Source organism: Synchiropus splendidus, chromosome 11 (genome assembly GCF_027744825.2).
Source record: "Synchiropus splendidus isolate RoL2022-P1 chromosome 11, RoL_Sspl_1.0, whole genome shotgun sequence".
Taxonomy (NCBI): domain Eukaryota; kingdom Metazoa; phylum Chordata; class Actinopteri; order Syngnathiformes; family Callionymidae; genus Synchiropus; species Synchiropus splendidus.
Window position 1 is genome coordinate 12674671 of NC_071344.1, and position 18673 is coordinate 12693343.

Consider the following 18673-nt stretch of genomic DNA (forward strand, 5'->3'; position numbering starts at 1 on the left):
GTGTGGTGTACTGCAGATCATGAGGCTTATGCCTGTAACATGCTGCACTCTTCTTGTCATGTAGAAGTAAAAATAAAGCTGTGCCTACCTATACTATATATCCATGCTATTACATTGAGGGGACCTTGAAGGTTAGTGGAGGGGAGCCTATCTCGAGTCTGCCTCTTGGCTGTTGAAGACAAAGCAAAGGCAATGGATGAATGAATTCTATCTTCAAAGACATCCGGACATAATAACGTATTATAATAATATATTGCGTAAGGCAAACTGTAAACATGTACGGTTCCCTTCCAAAGCATCCGAAGTGTTTCAAGCCTCTGTCGTGACTTGGCAGTGGTGCGTGGGGCCGCCTCTGCTCGACAGTCCATCAGTGTCTCCCCTGGACAGACAGGCCACTGACACAGCAGCACAAGGCCGGGAAACCTTTTCAATCACACCTCCACTTTTCTGTCAAGTGGCAGACGCTGGTGACTGATCGGTTGTTTCACCACAGCAATAAAAGAGTAAAAGAGTAAAAAAACATAAAGGGGTGCAAAAGCGTGACGGCGATTCTCACGCGTTTATTAATGATGGCGATCAATGAAACATCTTAAAGCCCTGCTGTTGCTTGTCACGCCGCTCTCCGGGCTGCGCGTGGGTATGGATGTCGGCGTGCTGGCGTACCAATATTTCTCACTCTCCGTACAGCCTGATGAACTTCATAAGTGTCCCATCACCACTTTAATCAAATTACTTATGAACCAGAATTGACAGTTTTCATTAATTATAAAGGATTATTCTAATTGCGATTCAAATTTATTCATTTAGAACAGACGGTATTCAGTAATGTTTCAGGAAATTTGCATATTAAATGGAGAGGGTCGGCCATTAGCCATGCAAATGTATGCGTGATTCCTTATTTTGTGATTGGTGGGCCATATGTAGCAGGCTGGGGGAGTGCAGGTGAGAATCTAGAAGGAGCTGTAATATGTTTGATAAACAGAGAGGGACGCCGCGCCAAAACACACTTCAAGGCTGGCACACGCTGGCTCTCTGCTCACCATCAGTCCGTCTTTCCCCTGTCACACACTCTGGCTCCATGCTCCCAGATTCCTCCCCTAAGACCCATTGCAGTGAGCAACTTTTCACCCGAGAACAAACCCAGCACACTAATTAAGTTTCGGCTTTCTGATCCTGCTGCATTTAGCAACATAACCTTGAGCCTGCGCACAGTCCGAGTCGCAGTTATGATTTAATGCCGTGCTTAAATGGAACAAAAAGAACGAACTTTCGCGAGCAGCACATTCATCGCCGCAATGTATGGAGCCGGTCCCCGTTGGACATAATGCTCTTTATCAAGCTATATATAGTTGATGCATTATGCATTAAGTTGAATGTGTGCTTAAATCAACACGATTCAATATGAATACATCAGTCTTTAACTGAGCTACAGAGGAGAACATTAGTGTAAATGGCTGCGCAGGGAGGCACACGGATCGCCGTGAGCCTGCGGTCACACACACACACGGTCACACCCCCCCTTTGGCTCTGTGGTGCCGTCTACCACGGCCGATGACAGGGCCATTATTCACTGGTCAGTCCCACGAGGGCAGAGTTTGGTTTGGACAGGGTAGCCAAGCGTCCCGGCGTGGCAGGACAGCTCCGAGGTGAGAAGGACCAGGACCCTTCATTACTCCTGTGATCGGGAAGCCTGGAGCGTTCTCTCACTCGGGCTCACTCCCGGGTCGCTGTCTCCATCAGATTAATGGGCCGGGGCCGAGGGAGGAAGTGTTTCAATCAACATTGCCTGCCAAGCTTGTCTATCACCCAGACAGCCTCTTATTCATCGTGGCTTTGATGCACACACACGTAGTGGCCCACACTCCATCGCAGATCTTTACTTGGGAGGATTTCATTCCTTTGTTTTTTGTGTAAAGTCACGCTGCAGGTACCACTGTCATCAGGCTACAAGTTGTTAACGCTAGCGCCGGTAAGCGACTGAGATCTCATTGCCTGTCGTTCAACGCTCCCTGTGCAGTTCTTCAGTTGAATTTTGAATGATCCTTTTCGGAGGAAATGGATGAAACACAATTGGTTAAGTGTCTCTGGGACTTCTGTCCCCGAGCTGCAGGACTGGATCTGCTGCTCGACGGGAAGCAAGGAACTATCTCTCCCTAGTGATGCTTCTCCCTGAGCGGCGACAAGGCGGCAAGGATCTCCCCTGGAACCTCCGTCTTTCTCCTCCAGGGTCCATTTGTTCTGAGAAATATTTCACGATGGGGCAAATTCAGCTGACATGACATGCACACACATCAGGCTGATACAGGGAGCAGGAGGATGGGACGATGCTCAGACCGAGCTGCGGATGAATTTTGCAACACAGTGAGATGTTCTGTGTGAATAAATCATGACACTTAAGATAGACATAAGGGCAATATAGAGGTGCGCATCGCTACTTTGAGAAGCAGCACTCTACAGGAATGCTTCCATCCCTTCATCTCTCTATCAAATGATCCCCCCTTCCAAGCTTCTAACTTGGTATTGAAGTAAACTGGGCCACCGCAGTCTGGTGTCCGAGGGCCACAGACAGACCTGGTTCTCGATTATTAATGTGCCCCTCCATGGTGGAGCCAGCCCCCTCAACTTCCAGTGCCCCCCTGCGCCCCTGGGGTCAGCCTGCACGGCTCCTGGTGCAAGGCCCCGCTCATAAATCTCCCTAAATTAGTGTGCGTGTGCACATGTGTCTGTGTATGTGTGTGCACGCTTCCAGGCTTAAACATATACTGCAGGCAGGGAGACAGGTCACCAAGAAAACAAGCCAGTCAGGCTCATGGTTGAAGTGTCAGTGATGCATAGCGGAAGGAGTGACGGAAAGAACTGCAGAGCGGAGAAAGTCTGTAACCAGAGGAGGGAAAGAAAAACACACAAAAGAGGAGACAAGGAAGACGTATGATTCTCTAAAGAGCCAGATTTGCCTCTCTGTTAAGCCGCATATTTATTGTTCTCTGCAGCGTTATATTTGCTCACAAATATTTACACTTCATGTAAACCCCACTCCGACTTCATCAGGATTGATTTCCTGAACAATCCGCACACTTAATTGCTGAGGAGCGGATCCTCCATTCCCCTACCTGCCTAGATTAGTTCAGCATGTCCTGTGGTGGTAACAGGCGTGGGGAAGTGCTGTTGTGTCACTTAGTTAACCCCCGAGACAAATGGCTCCCCTCTGGAGCACAGTGAATTACACACCTCATGAAGCATATTAGGAGCCAGACACAGTGCTTTTCTTCTGGAGATGATCTGTTCGGCAGAAATGGATGGGGAGGGGGGAGAGGAGATGGCTGAGTTATAGCTTCACCCTCGGACAGTTTTACAGTGTCGCAACAACACAATGAAGAGATTGAGGAGGCAGAAGAAGCGTGTGGTTGAAAGAAATGCAGCGCAGACGTGAAGAGCCTAAGAAAATATGAATCAAACGCATATTTGGTGAGTTCCTTCATTTCTCAAACTGATTGGAATTGTCCATCTGAACTTTGGTCAGCTATCCACTGGCACTTGTTCTGTTGTCATCAGCCAACAGAACATGACATGTTCGGGGGCACCTTTTTAAAAAACAATCAAAAATAACAACTGACAGAAAGAAAATTTGTTTTAGATGAATTTGGAGATGGAATTGTCACAATTGGAGGTGGAGTTTTAGGACTGTAACCAGTGTGTCAGATAAACATATATAAGCACTTACTTTAATATGCTGTATGTGATCTAATGCAGCGCAGCGCTGCATTTTCTGCTTTGGCTTCTGTTATTTTTCCACTGGCTTCGTCTCCCCTCCTCACAGACAAACTCCGACGCAGTAGCTGGCACTGCATTTAGCAAACCTTCCGAGTCATGAGAAACATGACCAAACAGTGGTGGCCGCCAACAACACCAGGGTCACTCTCCTGATCTGAAGCAGGTCAATTCATAGTTCCGAAAAATGAGCAGGGACATTTGACCTCACACTCGGCGCAAAAAATGCTGAGCTAATGATTTAGTTAGCATTGTAGTTGCAGCAGATGTTTAAAAGAATGTTTGTGAGGAGTGAGAAAAAAGAGAAAAAATAAATAATTGAATATGATTTTTGAATGATTATGGCCTTGATATCGCTGTAATATTGCGACATTTTGCCCACAATAAATTAAATGAAAATGTGATGTTGCGGCAGACTTTCAAGCAACTTTGTAGTGAGTTGATGCACTACACATCACAATGTGGGGTCATATCACCTGTACAGACTTGACCCAGAGAAAAGCTGGACGTTCCACAGAGTCAAAGTTCTAAATCTAACTCAAATAGAAAGTGATATTCCGCCCGAGAACCAAACAAGCGAGCAGCAAGTGGAACTTTAAACGCCTGTTGAAGTGATCTACATTGAATTTGACAAAGCAAAGCAAGTCTTTACATCATTTGTGGGCAATTTTGTAGAATTATGAGAAAATATAAAAGTATTGTCCCTCGGAGGCGTCCTGGCTGTGAACTAATCACGCAGACACTCTTTATCACCACTCTAATAATATTTAGATGCTTTAGGGATTACTTAAAAGTTGTGTTGTAATTGCTTTCCTTGTTTTGTTCTTTATGGACAGAGGGGTATTTTGTGTTTAATTGCTCCAAAGTGACAAATAATGCTGGTTATGATATGATGAAAGTATGAGATCGTTAAATCACGAAGGCAGCGGGTGTTTATTTTTCACTTCTCTTTTTTTTTCTGTTAAAAATTAATGCCATGAGGCTTTAAGAGACCGAGCAGTTATTTACACAAATTCACTTCCAGAGCCAATCCTGTGTCGGGGGGTAATTACGTGAGCGCAAAATGGTTTTATTTCATTTAATCCAGTCGCCGCGGCAATTTGCAGCCCTAATATTTCTTGCTGTGGAGTCTACACAGTAAAACAGCTTGAAACCAGCGAGCGCCCCAAAAATCAAACAAGATGTGCAGAGGCAGCGGGAGCCAAACCTCTGCGTTGATTCAAAAAAGAAGTACATGTTTGGAGACATGCAAGGCTTTTTAATCTCTTAAATAGGGCAGAGACACCAGAAGAGAGTCAGGCGCTCCAGATGTTTGCTCCAAACAACCAGCCTTCTGAAGATGTTTTGCTTTTCATTGATTTATTGGAATACAATTGTGTATCAATCAAGAGACTGACCTTATCTGACTCTGGGAATTAGTGAGACTTTCTGTGTCATATCCAAATCTATTGATGTGTCAGATGCTCTGTTACAAGTCCTGTGATGAAACACTGTGGTTTATTTTGAACCGATTAAAGGGGCAGGATGAGGCTTTGCCATGTTTTAAGAGTTGTCTTCAGCAAGCTGAAATATCACCTTAATGTAGACCTGTGAGGCCCGTGTGAGGCCACGTGGGTCCCTTTGTCTGCACTTATGTGGCCCTCGTGAAGTCACATTGGAACTATAAAACTGAGCATGAAGAAATATTTCTATTATATAATTTCTGTTTTATTTCAAGATTTATTTGTGTTAAGACTTTTTTTGTTGTGTGTTGACCGACCTCATTGCATTGTTTTTCCCTGAAAGATGAGGAAGTATGTCTGTGGCTGTGAGCAAAAGGGCCATGTTTTTGTCTTTCCCAAAGACCACTGCGAAGCCTCAGTGGATTGTTTTTCAAGACAGCCAGATCCTACAAAAACTCTCTCCGTGCAGGAAACAATTCGCAGCAGTTTCACAGTGCATTTGAGGTTTTGAAAAGATAATGAGGTGATTACTTTGCTTCACCCTTGTGGTAAAACACAATAATCATCTCCTAGAATTTATAAAATGATAACTTTGATTTGTGAAAACCTAATGTAGGTCATGAGAAATTAAATCACTGCATCTCAGTCGGGGTGCCACAGGGGTTTGTGTCGTGGAAAAAATACAGCAAAAATGTTTCACTGCGTCGCTGTGTGGTAACGGTTTTGTTCAAAGCTTTTCTGAATGATTCACTCATTCATTTTTCAAATAGTTGAAACTACCGGAGTCGCCACATAAAGCAAAGGATTGTGGGTTTATTGGGAATAAGCAATGAGTGTTGTCCACTTTTATAGTCCTTGTCACTCACTTTAATGGGGCGTTTTCAGCATAGAAGCCGTCTTTGTAAAACTGTAATTAATATTTGAGCTATATAAACATTTAAAATTTAAAAAGCTAGTCCATAGGTATGTGAGATGGATGTCTGAAGAAAAAAAACATACCCAACAAAGCTACTTTAACTAAATCTGTGGTTTATGACAGACTGCTGGCTGTTCCCCTGCTATATAAGTAAGGCACTGAACAACAGACCAGTTCTTGTCAACAGAATTCTGTCCATATTTCCTGGTCAGCTGTCAATCAGATTATATATTAATCCCCCCCACACAAACAGACACACTGTTGATCCATGAAAATGTGGGCCGTGGTGATTTCAGTCCCCTGGCTCCAGGGACGTGAGCTCGAGCGCAGGCAAGTCAACATGCGACAGTTTTGTAATGTTTCCGTGCGACTGGCTCCAGACACCTTAAGTCATGTAAATAATGAATCAGATGATCCATGCATGTAGAAGATTGAGGGGACAAATGCATCAGCCAATAAGACGCTGCTTTCCCTTCCGTCTCAGTTCCTTTTTTTTTTAAACTCTCAGTTCTTCGCCCACTGATTTGGTCACCTCTGACCTTCACAAGCTCAACTCTCTCCTTTTCGCTTACCTGTCACCGCTCCATCATAAATACCTCTGCGGAGGAAAAAGACATTTGGGGAATGAATGGAGTTGATGAATTAAACAGGAGTAGCAGCCAGAAAGGTGGGGTGTAGTGGACAAGTGGATGTAATCCGCAGCTGTCTGCGAGGCTGCTCCTTGACCTCGAAGAGATAAGAAAGATAGAAGACCTTCAGCATGTGGGGTCCAACCAGCGGTGTAAAAAGAAGAAAAAAACTCCATCTCACAGCTTCATGAATTATTGACATATTGGCCCACAGCTTCTAAAATATACAGGAGGGTGGTCTGTCTCTCCTTTCGGATTTCACGAACTCACTCACTCTTCTGTCTGTCCTTGCACCTATTAATGTCTTCTGTTTGCCACCATTCAGAATCAACTCTTAAGTGCCAGGAGCCGAAATAAAGCTGCAGCTCTGAAAGACACTTTGTTATTCAGATCATAGATACATTTTTTTGTCTTTGCTGTCGACCGCTAACCAGCTGTCAGGCGTTTAAAATTGTTGCGTTACATCAGATGCTTATAATCTGCAGATTCAACTCTTGAAATCCAACAGACCCTGCTCTGACCATTCATCTTCTTTGGGCTCTTGTTTTTGTTTTTCTCCTTGAAGCGTCTGCCCAAGCTGGTCGTCTTATTGCTTGACATACAGTAACGCTTTTTCTTTTCCTGCGTGATGAATATGCTTGTGCTTTATTATATCTAAAGCAGTTGGCCCCAAACAAGCCACACAGCACAGAACACTAGCCATAACAAATGAACAGAGGGGAGAAAATAAGACATATGAAAGAAAAGCTGAGCAAAGGAGTGATTCTCTCCCTTGCTCGCGGAGATCTGTATTGTAAGCACTTTCAGCTGTCAGCACTTCTTTGAGCTCTCTCAAAAGGAGGAGGAGGAGAAGTGGTGTAGGAAATGTTTTTCTTTTTTTTTACTCTTTTGAGGGTTCCTGTTTATTTGTATAGAGAGTTGTTTATTTGCGCTGCTCATTTGATACTGTCAGAGAGACAGACTGCGGCGCAGGTGACATGAGAGCTGAGAGATTTACTGTAGTTCATGAAGAAGTTGTCAGGATTCAAGCCTCAGGGTGGGGCCTTAGACTAAATTGTGAGCCATCCCCTTTCTGTTTTTCAGCCCTCCGGTGCACCCCCCACACATAGACAACCCCCCCTTTACTACTCCAGCCCCCCCTCCCCTCCCACCTTCATTAAGTATTGATGTGGGTAGCCATACTTGCCATCTCAGCCTATTAATAATGCATGGCAGGTGCTGTTGATGTGGTCGCTCACACTGAGATTGAGAGAGGCAAGAACAGCAACATTGAGCTGCATAGTAGCTACAGCACAACCTCCGTTACGGGACTTTGCAGCCCTACAGAGGGGGGCCATAGGTGGGGGGTTGCGTCTGCCCCACTGAGTTTATGGCGAGCTGTGACAGGAGCGCTAAGATGGATATACAAGGGAGCATCTTACTCAATATCCCGCAGCAGTTTTCACACAGAAAACTGCCTTTTGTCATAAACAAGTGATGGATGAGTGTGTATCAAGTCTGCATGTCTGCCACCGCTGTTTTATTTGCTGTATTCCAGTGCTGTGTTTTATTGAAGTAGTTCCAATGATGCTTTCAATGACTCAGAGGAGTCTTTCGTGATCGGTGCAGTCAGTAGCTGCTCTGGAGTCCATTGACAGGGAGTCTAGTATGGAGTCAAAGTCAGGGCCCGGGGGCCAAATCTGGCTCGTATAGTCATTTCATGGCCTATTATGCATGTTTTCCAGCTCCAATTCAAAAACTGCTTTTAAGTACACCAAAAAACTTCTTCATTGAATGTCACTTACAGACTGTCTGTGTGTACATAATACTTTTTTTCAGCCTGTGACCCAAGTTTTTGGGTACTTGAACGTTTCGTTACAAACCCCATTTAAACATTTTTCCATTGCGCTTATCCTCATGCTTTGTCCTCTTTCATTCTCTCTATGCAGGTTCTTCCTCAAGTTCTTCCTAAAGTGTAACCAGAACTGTCTGAAGAATGCAGGGAACCCCAGAGACATGAGACGTTTTCAGGTACTGAGATGAAACAGCGTTTCATGCTGTCTTTGTACAATTCTTAACTTGGTTATTTTGAGTTGAAATGCGCTCTCAGTTAGAGCAGGACAAAGTGTGGCCCAACTTTTAATTCCTTTTTTTTCTTCATTTTGCGTGTTGGTCATTCCCCACGGTTAGAAACATTGATATTTAATATCTACCCAAATTACATACTTTACATCGAGCAAGATGTCTTTTTTCACCAACTGATATAATTGAGTAACTTGTTATTCACCACTTAAATAGAAAATCGTCCAGTATATTTGGTATATAGAGTCATTAAATGGAGTATGTTATCACCATTCTTTCCATGCAGTAATTGCTCTCTAACACTACTTTTGTTAGCGCTGGAGTGCGTTCCAGACTTGACTATTTCTTCTCATTCCTTCTTTCTTTAGGTGGTTGTGTCGACTACGGTTAGTGTTGAGGGTCACGTCCTGGCAGTGTCTGACAACATGTTCGTTCACAACAACTCCAAACACGGTCGGCGGGCACGAAGACTGGACCCCTCGGAAGGCACTCCATCCTATCTGGAACACGGTAACCATCTCACTAAGAACTTAAAGTCTTTGTGTTCCCCCTTTCCATACTGTCTGCATCACCCGCCTCTCCCTGCCTGCTCTTTTATCAGGCTCCTGTTTCTTCCCAGACTCTCACTTTTCTCTTGTAGTGTTTCTAACCCGTGCTGAGAGAGAGGAGAGTGGTAGCTAGAGAGTTTTGAGTCTCCCTCATGGCTTGCTCCCCTCAGGTCTCTGCCTCTGGGCCTTCTACCCTGCCTCACATAAGCACTATGTGTCTTATGAGGTCTGTTCTGCTTAAAGCCAACACTGGCTTTATTTCCTCGGAGACCTGCTTTTATCCTCCAGCCCTCCATCACTCCCCATCCCTCAGGTTTTCAAACACACCCATACACAGACACAAAAAGCCCCCCTGCGCAGACACACACATTCAAGCGTGCACAGTCAGACCCAAACCTTTAATACTTCATAATGACATGTGCACATGATTTAGGAGCCAGCACTGATTCCCAAGTCCCTAATCCAGTTATTTTCTCATTTCGATTTCCCAGACATAGAATAAGAGAAACATATTTTTTTCCCTCCATAGGGAGAGTCAACCTCAGGGACGATAATGACAAAAAAACTAAGACCGGATTTGCATGACGGCCTACAGTAGATACTATTAAGATCCAGTGCTATGACTGTGTCTCTCCATGTCCATCCAGCAGGGACACGGTGGAGCAGTGGGCCAGCGCCTGGCCTCACAGATGATTCAGGAAGTTGACAAAGACGCACTGTAGAATTTGAATCAACAGAGAAAGAACAGAGTGAAGGCAACACGCTAACAGATGTTCCATGTGTCAGAGAGATTTGTTTGGGTATTTCCTCTTCTCTGATTCTCTATTCTCCTGATAATGGGGGTTGGAAGGAAGAAGAACAGAAGTGAAGGAATTGAAGGGGGAGCCTGATGGGAGAGTTCCAGACAGTGCTTGCCGCTACAAAGAAATGATAAGAAGGAAGACACTGTGCTCTTCTCTCCTGCTTGTCTCTCTCCTCTGTAAGCAGCATCGTGTGTGAGGAGTTTGTCTGCATGACATACAAGTTTGGGGCCCCAATTGTGGCTGTAATAGATGAACGGTGCATAGAGTTGAACAGATGGCACAGAGGAACACCCCAAAGTATAATCCTATCACATGGATTCACATTCTACCATCTGGTTAATCCACACACACACAAACACACACAAGCACATGAAGCACACATAATATCAGCGGCTGTGAAAAGGAGGCATCTTAGGCCGTGATTACGGCCACAGATTGCTTGCTTGGTGAATGTTGATCTCTGCAGGCGGACTGAGGGGCTAAATATCATTCCAGCTTGTTGGGGAGGATCAACAGACCACGGAGTCAGGCAAAGAGCAAAGGCTGGGCTGCAGGCAAAAAAGTCAGCCTAGTCTAAAGTGGATTATGCCGCTTTACAGAATTACAGCATGTCTGACAAGCTGCATATCTGTTAAGGAAAAGAGATTGGGCTTGTATAAACATATATTCCCCCCTCCTGATGCTGCTCTTTTCTTCAATCACATCCAGTAATCTCCAGCTTTATCATACAGCAAGATAAGGTCAAGTGGAACATTGGATGCGAGTTATTGAAAATATGCTTCATTGTTGTTATTCCATGTTCTTTGTCGGATAAGTCAAAACAGAATATGCTTCAAGCGACACTCAGCAGGAGCTTACAAAACACATTACAAATATCGTGGCTCAGAATACACCAAGTGTCCTGGTGCTCTGTGAGGTTAGACGGCGGCGTAGTGACACAGATGTGAAGCAGATAGAGAGCTAAGTGTTTGGATAATGAAGGCGGCGTATTCCGAGGGCAGAGCTACTGTTGGCTGCGCTCGGCTCCCCGGTCGCGTGGCCTTTGATCAGACACTCAGCACACCTGACATTTACACGCCGGTACGCTTTGCCACGTGTCATAAAACAAGCGCATCGTTACTGCCCTCACACGCAGGGCAGGGGTGATGTTTAATAACGGGGTGCATATAATCACTCTGATTAGTATTCCTCGCCGCCCCTCAACCCCTGGGAGGGAGGAGGTGTGTGGGTACGTGAGACGGGGGAGAAGACGCGGGGATCACATTTGAGGCCATAAAGGTCTTGACTGTGCTGCGATGGCAGTTGCAAAGAGATTCATGATCTTACTGACCGCCTTCATCTGTGTTGTCTTCCAGCAACGCCCAGCATCAAAGCCATCAGCCCAAGTGAAGGCTGGACCACAGGGGGCGCTACGGTCATCATCATCGGGGATAACTTCTTTGACGGACTACAAGTCATCTTCGGAACCATGTTGGTCTGGAGTGAGGTCAGTATTCCAGTGAAGCCTTGAGGCTTGTCTCACGTCAACAGGAGCCCAAATGAAATCAAATCCTGCTTATTATTTACCTACTTGGACATAATTCCATGTTCAGATGCCTAGCAGCAAAACATAGGAATGATGTGTGACATCAATGTGTTAAAAAAAAAAAGTTCCTCTAACTAAATTCCTAAAAAGATTCTTCACTCGCTTGTTGGGTTTGAGTAAATTTTACTTTTTTGTATTGGAAATAAGTAACTTTTTTGGACTTTCTTTTAACGCTCTCAGTCAATACTTCAGTAAAAAGGGTCGGAGGTTATTCGAGCTGAAACATTAATCATTCCCTGATGGTTAGTACAGTTGTTTTGTTTTTTTATTTTACTTTTTAAGAAGAAGTCTAGCATGAGTAGCCTTGAAAACAAACTTTATGGCCAGGGATCGATATTTGCCATCCCTCTTCTCTCTCTCTAAACACTCTCTTCTTTTCACCTTGCAGCTAAGTCTGCGGTGGAGAAGAGTTTAGAAGCAAACTCTAGAACAGGGACCTCCATTTGGCATCACATTCAGCTTTACATGGGGCCCACCGCGCATCACCAAAGTGAAGTGCTTGTTCATGGAGCAATTCTTCATTAGCAGCAGAGGCAACAGAGAGCGAGAAGATGTCTTACATCAAACATACAAACATACTGTTGATAGTCAAAATCTAGTTTTTGATAAGCATTTCTTAAAATACTCCTATGTTACTGCTGTGACTCTAAATCAGCTTCGGCTAAAATGTCTACTTCAATATTGTGCAATGATGTTTGGAAGTGAAATATTGTCACTCATGTCTGTATGCACAGCATCTTCAACGTGGAATACACACACACAAAAAGTAGTTCTACACCTCCTTTTAAGTCATAAAAGAGCCGTTATACTTGAGGTAAAAAGGTAAACTCATCACACGCCGCACTATTCTATATTTCATTATCATCACAAGTGCAAAAATAATTACACTCATGCATATGCAACACCGTCATTAATTACTTAACTGCGCACGTTCATCAAATATGTTTCAAACCTGAGCAGCAACCTGTTTTGTCTTTTTGTTCTCTGTGTTTTCTTCTGCGACTGTTCGGCTCCTCGCCTGTCTTTCTATTAAGTTAAGCCTTCGTGCTCACCATTTTCTTATGAATGTCTTTGTGCCGAGCATCTGCCACATGACTAAAATGTAAATTTAGTGTATGTGTGAAATTGAAGGTCAGCAAGCAGTGCAGATAAACAGATTTCTCTTTAGTAAAGGAATAATTCTATAAAAAGCTCCCATATTATCCCACTGAAAGGTGAGCAGGGCCAGACAGTGGCAGAATGAAAGCCGAGCTAAGTGAGCAATAAAAGGGATAGATGGAACAACACACACACACGCGCGCGCGCTAGTGTTCTCCAGGAACTGGCAGGAGCGCTGATACCTTCTGAGCGATGCTAGCTTTGAGCCATGCTTCCCTGTATCGTGCAGAGAGCGAGCGCTCACTGAGGTCTTGTCTGTGTTTTGTCTTCTTCCCGCTTTCCTTCAAAAGGCCTTCAGCATGCACACACACATGCACGGCGAGTCGGCTCATCAACCACACTAAGTGAGCCTGTTTAAGATACAGTGGTGCTTTAATGTGGCTAACAGCGGCTCGACGTGTTGACAGACACAGACAGGGCCAGCAGAGATGAACATATTCTACTCATTCAGGATAATAAACGTCTGCAGAGGAAGGTGTGTTTTATTCATAGACAGATAACTGCTTTTGAACTCCTCTTACTGAGCCCGTGTCAGCGCTGATAACCATCCCGAGCCTCACAGTGACATTGCCTTGGGCGATGAGTCCACCGGAGGGCTTTAGCGCTTACACATCATTTTCATGCTGATTATACAAAGAAATCAAGTCGACAGCCCTTATGGGAAGCTTTGAGGAAAACTGTGAATGACCCGTCCCGCTTGTGTTATTCATGGAGTTTCATTGTTGTAATCTGCCGTCTCCTGGCTCTTTCCTAGCTGATCACCCCGCATGCCATCCGCGTGCAGACTCCTCCCAGGCACATCCCGGGGGTGGTGGAGGTCACGCTGTCCTACAAATCCAAACAGTTTTGCAAGGGCACGCCCGGACGCTTCATCTACACAGGTATCCCTTACATGCCACTGTTTTTTCTCCTGCCACACAAGATGCCTTCAACTATGGAACTGATCAAATATGAAACACATTGTACATGCACAACAGCCCCATGTGGGGAGCTCTACAAAAACAGCACCAATGAACCCTTTGTATTTAAAACAGTCACCATAAAGAAGGCATTTTTGAGAAGAGATTCACATTATATAAGAACCTGCAGAAATAGGCTTCCTCCTCAGGCATAGATCCCTATTGACATTTTCATTTTTATTGTGATTTAGGTGTCATTTTTGTTACCACCTTGTAATAGCAAGATGCACTCCATTGGATACATAATACATGTATTTATTGAATATCAATATTCATATCAAAATGTCCTTAATTTGATATCATATATCAGACATTCAATTGGCGATATATATATATATATATATATATATATATATATATATATATATATATATATATATATATATATATATATATATATATATATATATATATATATATATATATATATATATATATATATATATATATAATATCAAAGCTATAATGTGAATAATTACATTATTTAATTTATTTCATTTTGAACTATTTATCATTCTGTATCATTCTTCATCTCTTGATGTGGTCCTTTATCACAACCATAAACCTCAGTGGTTGCCACTTCTTCTTTTGCCAAGTACAGTTTCTAAAGTTCCTCGTCCAACATCGTCTGTGTGTCTTCTCTCCACCTGTCCAAACTACCTGGCCTTAGTCTCCAACCTTATCTGCATACTCCCTTCTAATGGCACCACTTTCATAGACTGACCCAAGTAACACTATTTTGCTGACACCATTGTGATGATTCGTGTACAAAAAGAGCTCGTATTGGGATTTTAAAAATGCTTATTATTGCACTGTATGAACTACTGACTAGTCCTCTTAGCAGAAATCGCATTGTTATTATTTTCTTTGACACGTCTAATCGCATAATGTGCACTAAGCAGTTGTGAAATTCAGAATCTTGGCTCAGTCATTGAGGGGAAGAGCCTCCGGATCAGACAGGGAAGAGTCCTCGCCCTCTCTCATGAAGCAGGTGAAGGTCAGACGCAGGTTTAACCCTTTGATTAGCGGGATTATTGAGATTTAACCCCGTCGATGGCAGGATTGAAAAGTGAGAGGTCCACACAGGGAGTGTGATTTCTCATGCCGCGTGCAGGGGCGGGAGTGACCGGGGTGTTACATCCGAGTGCATCAGAGTTATAGCCGCGCATTGAAAAGAGCAGCTGAGAGAGAGCGAATGTGAAGCAGTGATTAACCATTGCAAGGCCACCGGTCCCCAGGGAGTTTGTGAATCACATAAATCTGTGGGTAATCTCAAGCACTGATAGACTTAAGCTATAAGCTCCTGCTGGGATTGCCAACATTTGACAAAATCACATTTGTAAAGGCGTTTGCATCATTAGGATGCATTTCCCGCGCACTGACTGTGTTTTAATTAGGCTGCGCCGATAAGAACCATGTCCATGTGTCAAAGTCAGCCCTGTGTTTGTGCGCTTATGACAAAGGCAGCTCACACGCACACGCGCGCGCGCACGCCTTCAGTGTAACTGCATTACTGAGACGGAGGGCAGATGGGTGGTGAGCCTTTGCCACCACGGCTAGGTGCGACTGACCGCGCTCTGCCAAACACACAGAGCTGCGTGTGCATAAATATGTGGGGATGCGTTCAGCGTTTTCAGTACGGCAGACATGGTGAAACCATATGCACGTCCCGTCCCGGCCCTCCACTCTTTCACCTTGTCACATTCACTTACTCCAAGCTCCCGCTTGTCTGGATGAATTCCTGGCCTCTGCGGCTGCCTCTTGGCTCCCGCGGAAGTACAGAGAAATCTCAACAGGTGAGAGGTAACAGAGGTCACGGACTGGGAGCTGAACACACACACACACTGTGATGCCGCCTGCTGATCGCTGGCACCTTCACAGTGACACAGTCAACCGTGTCGAGGCAGAGATCCCACTTTTGCTCTTCACACTCTTCAGTTCCGCCGCTGCTCCGTGCCCACACTAGATATTTGTACCCTTTCCAGCCTCCCCCCCCCGCCAACCCCCATCAGCTCTTTCACTTTGTCTATTGACGATTCTTTATCAGGTTAGCTGTTTAGAACGGGAATAATGGCAGAGCAAGCTGAGCACTTGCAGGAACAAAGCAACTGGAGAGGTGTATGGAAACAAGAAGAGAGGAGGAGCATGAGAGAGATGGATGGAGGATTACCAGGGGCCATGTTGCCCTCCTGGGTCTGTTTGGCACCAGTTTGAGCCCAGTTGCCAGTGGGTACTAATCATGGAGGATTGGCAGCACCGCGTGGCAGCTGGCAGCCAGCACACACACACACACACACAGGCGGCTCCACACTAATGCATGTACTCATATATTACATGAACACGCACACACACGTGCACATTGAATTACATTGGGGACAGCTGGCATTGCTAATCAACTTCTGCTGAGGAGTGGAAAGCGAGCGGCTCACAGACCTAATTAAGTCAACACCTACCCAACACTGCTGCTCCCGCTACTTTGCAAAGACAACTCTAGGGCCGCCATGGCTGCTGCGCCTCCAGCTCCCGTCCGCGAGGCTCCGGCTGCACGTGAGGGCGAGCAGCGGACTTTAGGTGGCGAGCAGAAGCCATTACAGTGATGTGCTGGCTGACGTCTCTGAGGACTCGTCTGCCATTAGACTTCCGAAAGCTCCAATTAGACTCATCAAAGGCAATGAAGCTCTCCACTGATAAGAATAAAAGAAAGTTTCTCATTCTCTGCTCTTCCACTGTCTTTTTATCCCCTTATCCTCCCTCTGTTCCTCACGGTGCCCTGTGCCTCACCCACCTCTGGGGGAGAGATCTCTCCCTCTAATCCTCCCTCCTGCCTCTCACTCTCTTTCTAGCTTATCAGGTCATTGCCGCCCCCCTCCTCCTCCTCCTCTTCCTCCTTGTATAAATGAATCTCCTTGTTTAGTTGTGCGTCACCCTTGTAGCATTCATCTCCCGAGTCCGTCCTTCCCCTGTGCAATAAAGAGCGGTAAAATCAGGCGCCATTGGGGTCCATGTGTGGATGTACATCTGTGAGACACTGGTCACAGATTGACGGCAGCGGATGAATCACCTATGTCGCTCAAAAGGCAATCCCTCGCTCCTCAGTATGCAGCCTCGCCTGCTTACTGCCGCCGCGCCAGCTTCTGCTGATATTAAGCTCACATTAAGGGCCGGGTGCCACCGGTGCACTCACACACACACACACAGACAAACATTGGGAGTAGTTTTTCACAGTGCACTCTGTGGGAATCACTCAGGCAGTGAAGTAAGACAAAAGTGAAGAAGGGAATTTTAACCAGCTGGATTGCTGCGTACATCTCAGTCAGTCTCACCTACCTGCAAGTGGTTTTATCAGAGAAAAGGATTTTTTATGAACTGAATGAACGCCAACAATTCTTAGACTGCAATGTCGCAACACAACAATGTATATTGTTTATGGGTTAAGTCATTGGAATCTCATGTTAAATATCGACTCCGTAATGTCTACTCTTTATCATTTGAGGGAGCATGTCGGCGGTACTGACTATGTCAAACTTTATCAGCACTCTGAATTTTGAGTCCCTCCTGACCCTGATATATTTTTTGTCATCTGCACTGACCTGTTTGAGAAGACTTGATGGTAATATGTCGGTCATTTTCCATTTGTACTGCACCTTCCCAGTTCTGTTTTCTCCAAGTCTGTCTGAGACAAATTGGCGCCTGCCCAAAACTGCCTGAGAAAAGTAATATTTATCACAACCAAAAGAATATGTTGAGATGAAGTTAAGCTCTGTTACCGTTATGTAGTTCGTGAATTCTTTGATGATGATAAAATGAACCATTGCATCGACATAACTGACTCATCAGACAGGTATGCCACTGCAACTGTTATGAGATACGCAAGGATAATGATGGTATGCTTCCCAGTACTCATGTGCAATGACTGTATGTTGTGGGACGGAATGCATTTTACTCCCTAACTGCTCTTTATTCATATGCATATGTGATATAGATGTGCATCGCACACGCTTAAGACTGACATGTTGTCAGGTGGTAATAAAAAGAGGGGCGGCAACAAGGTGGTCAATTACTTATCTGGCTCTTATGCAGGAATCCTGTCTTTTATTGAGCCTGTGCAGAGGCCTGCTGTTGATTAAAACGGCCAGACTCCAGCTGGAGTCGAGGGCCGCCCAGATACCTGCACATTTACGGAGAGGCGTCTTAGCAGCGGGGAAATTCATGCCTCTATTTGGGATTGAGATTAATTTTCTGCACCATGTGGCTTGTCTTCCCTCTTTAGCGCGCTCACTCCTTATTACAGCAGCATCTGCTCCATGATGATGATGAAAATGAATTTTGAATGCAGATTATTTTATACCCCGCTGAAATGAGCAGCGTTCAACAGGGGGATCGTTCCCCACGTCTCCCTATATCTTAATTCTATCACACACTTTTGCGGAATTTACATCCTCCCACTGTGGATCCATGCTGTCAGGTATTGTTAACTGTCGACATGCACTTTTTGCTGCAGATAATTACAGCTTAGGTTGTTGTAGCATCCACACATCCATTGATTTGTAGAACCAGCAACGCCAGTTCTCCATCCTCCCCTCCGAGCCGCTCCTTTTCTTTAAGCGCTAGACGCTCCACTCATCTGCTTTCTGTGTATGAATTTCCAGCCATGCATTAGTCTCCCTGACATGTTCAAGCGATGCTTTATTTAGCTTGTCGGATTCTGCAAATAAACGCAATCTCGGGGTTTATGGAAAAATGGATAAAAATTAGATTGTAAGGTATTGATCTGGATTGTGAGTAGTCGGTGGGGGGGTTGCAT

At 44.8% G+C, this 18673-nt stretch overlaps 1 protein-coding gene across 4 annotated transcripts in view; it reads left to right on the forward strand.

Moving 5' to 3' along the window:
- The window catches only part of ebf1a (EBF transcription factor 1a), a 58200-nt gene that overhangs the window by 20724 nt on the left and 18803 nt on the right, over positions 1–18673 (forward strand). For all 4 annotated transcript variants that reach the window (XM_053878822.1, XM_053878823.1, XM_053878825.1 and 1 more), the window contains exons 7-10: positions 8684–8765; positions 9185–9326; positions 11523–11653; positions 13665–13791. In XM_053878822.1, coding sequence (XP_053734797.1) covers positions 8684–8765; positions 9185–9326; positions 11523–11653; positions 13665–13791 — 482 coding nt within the window. The remainder of the gene's footprint in view (positions 1–8683; positions 8766–9184; positions 9327–11522; positions 11654–13664; positions 13792–18673) is intronic.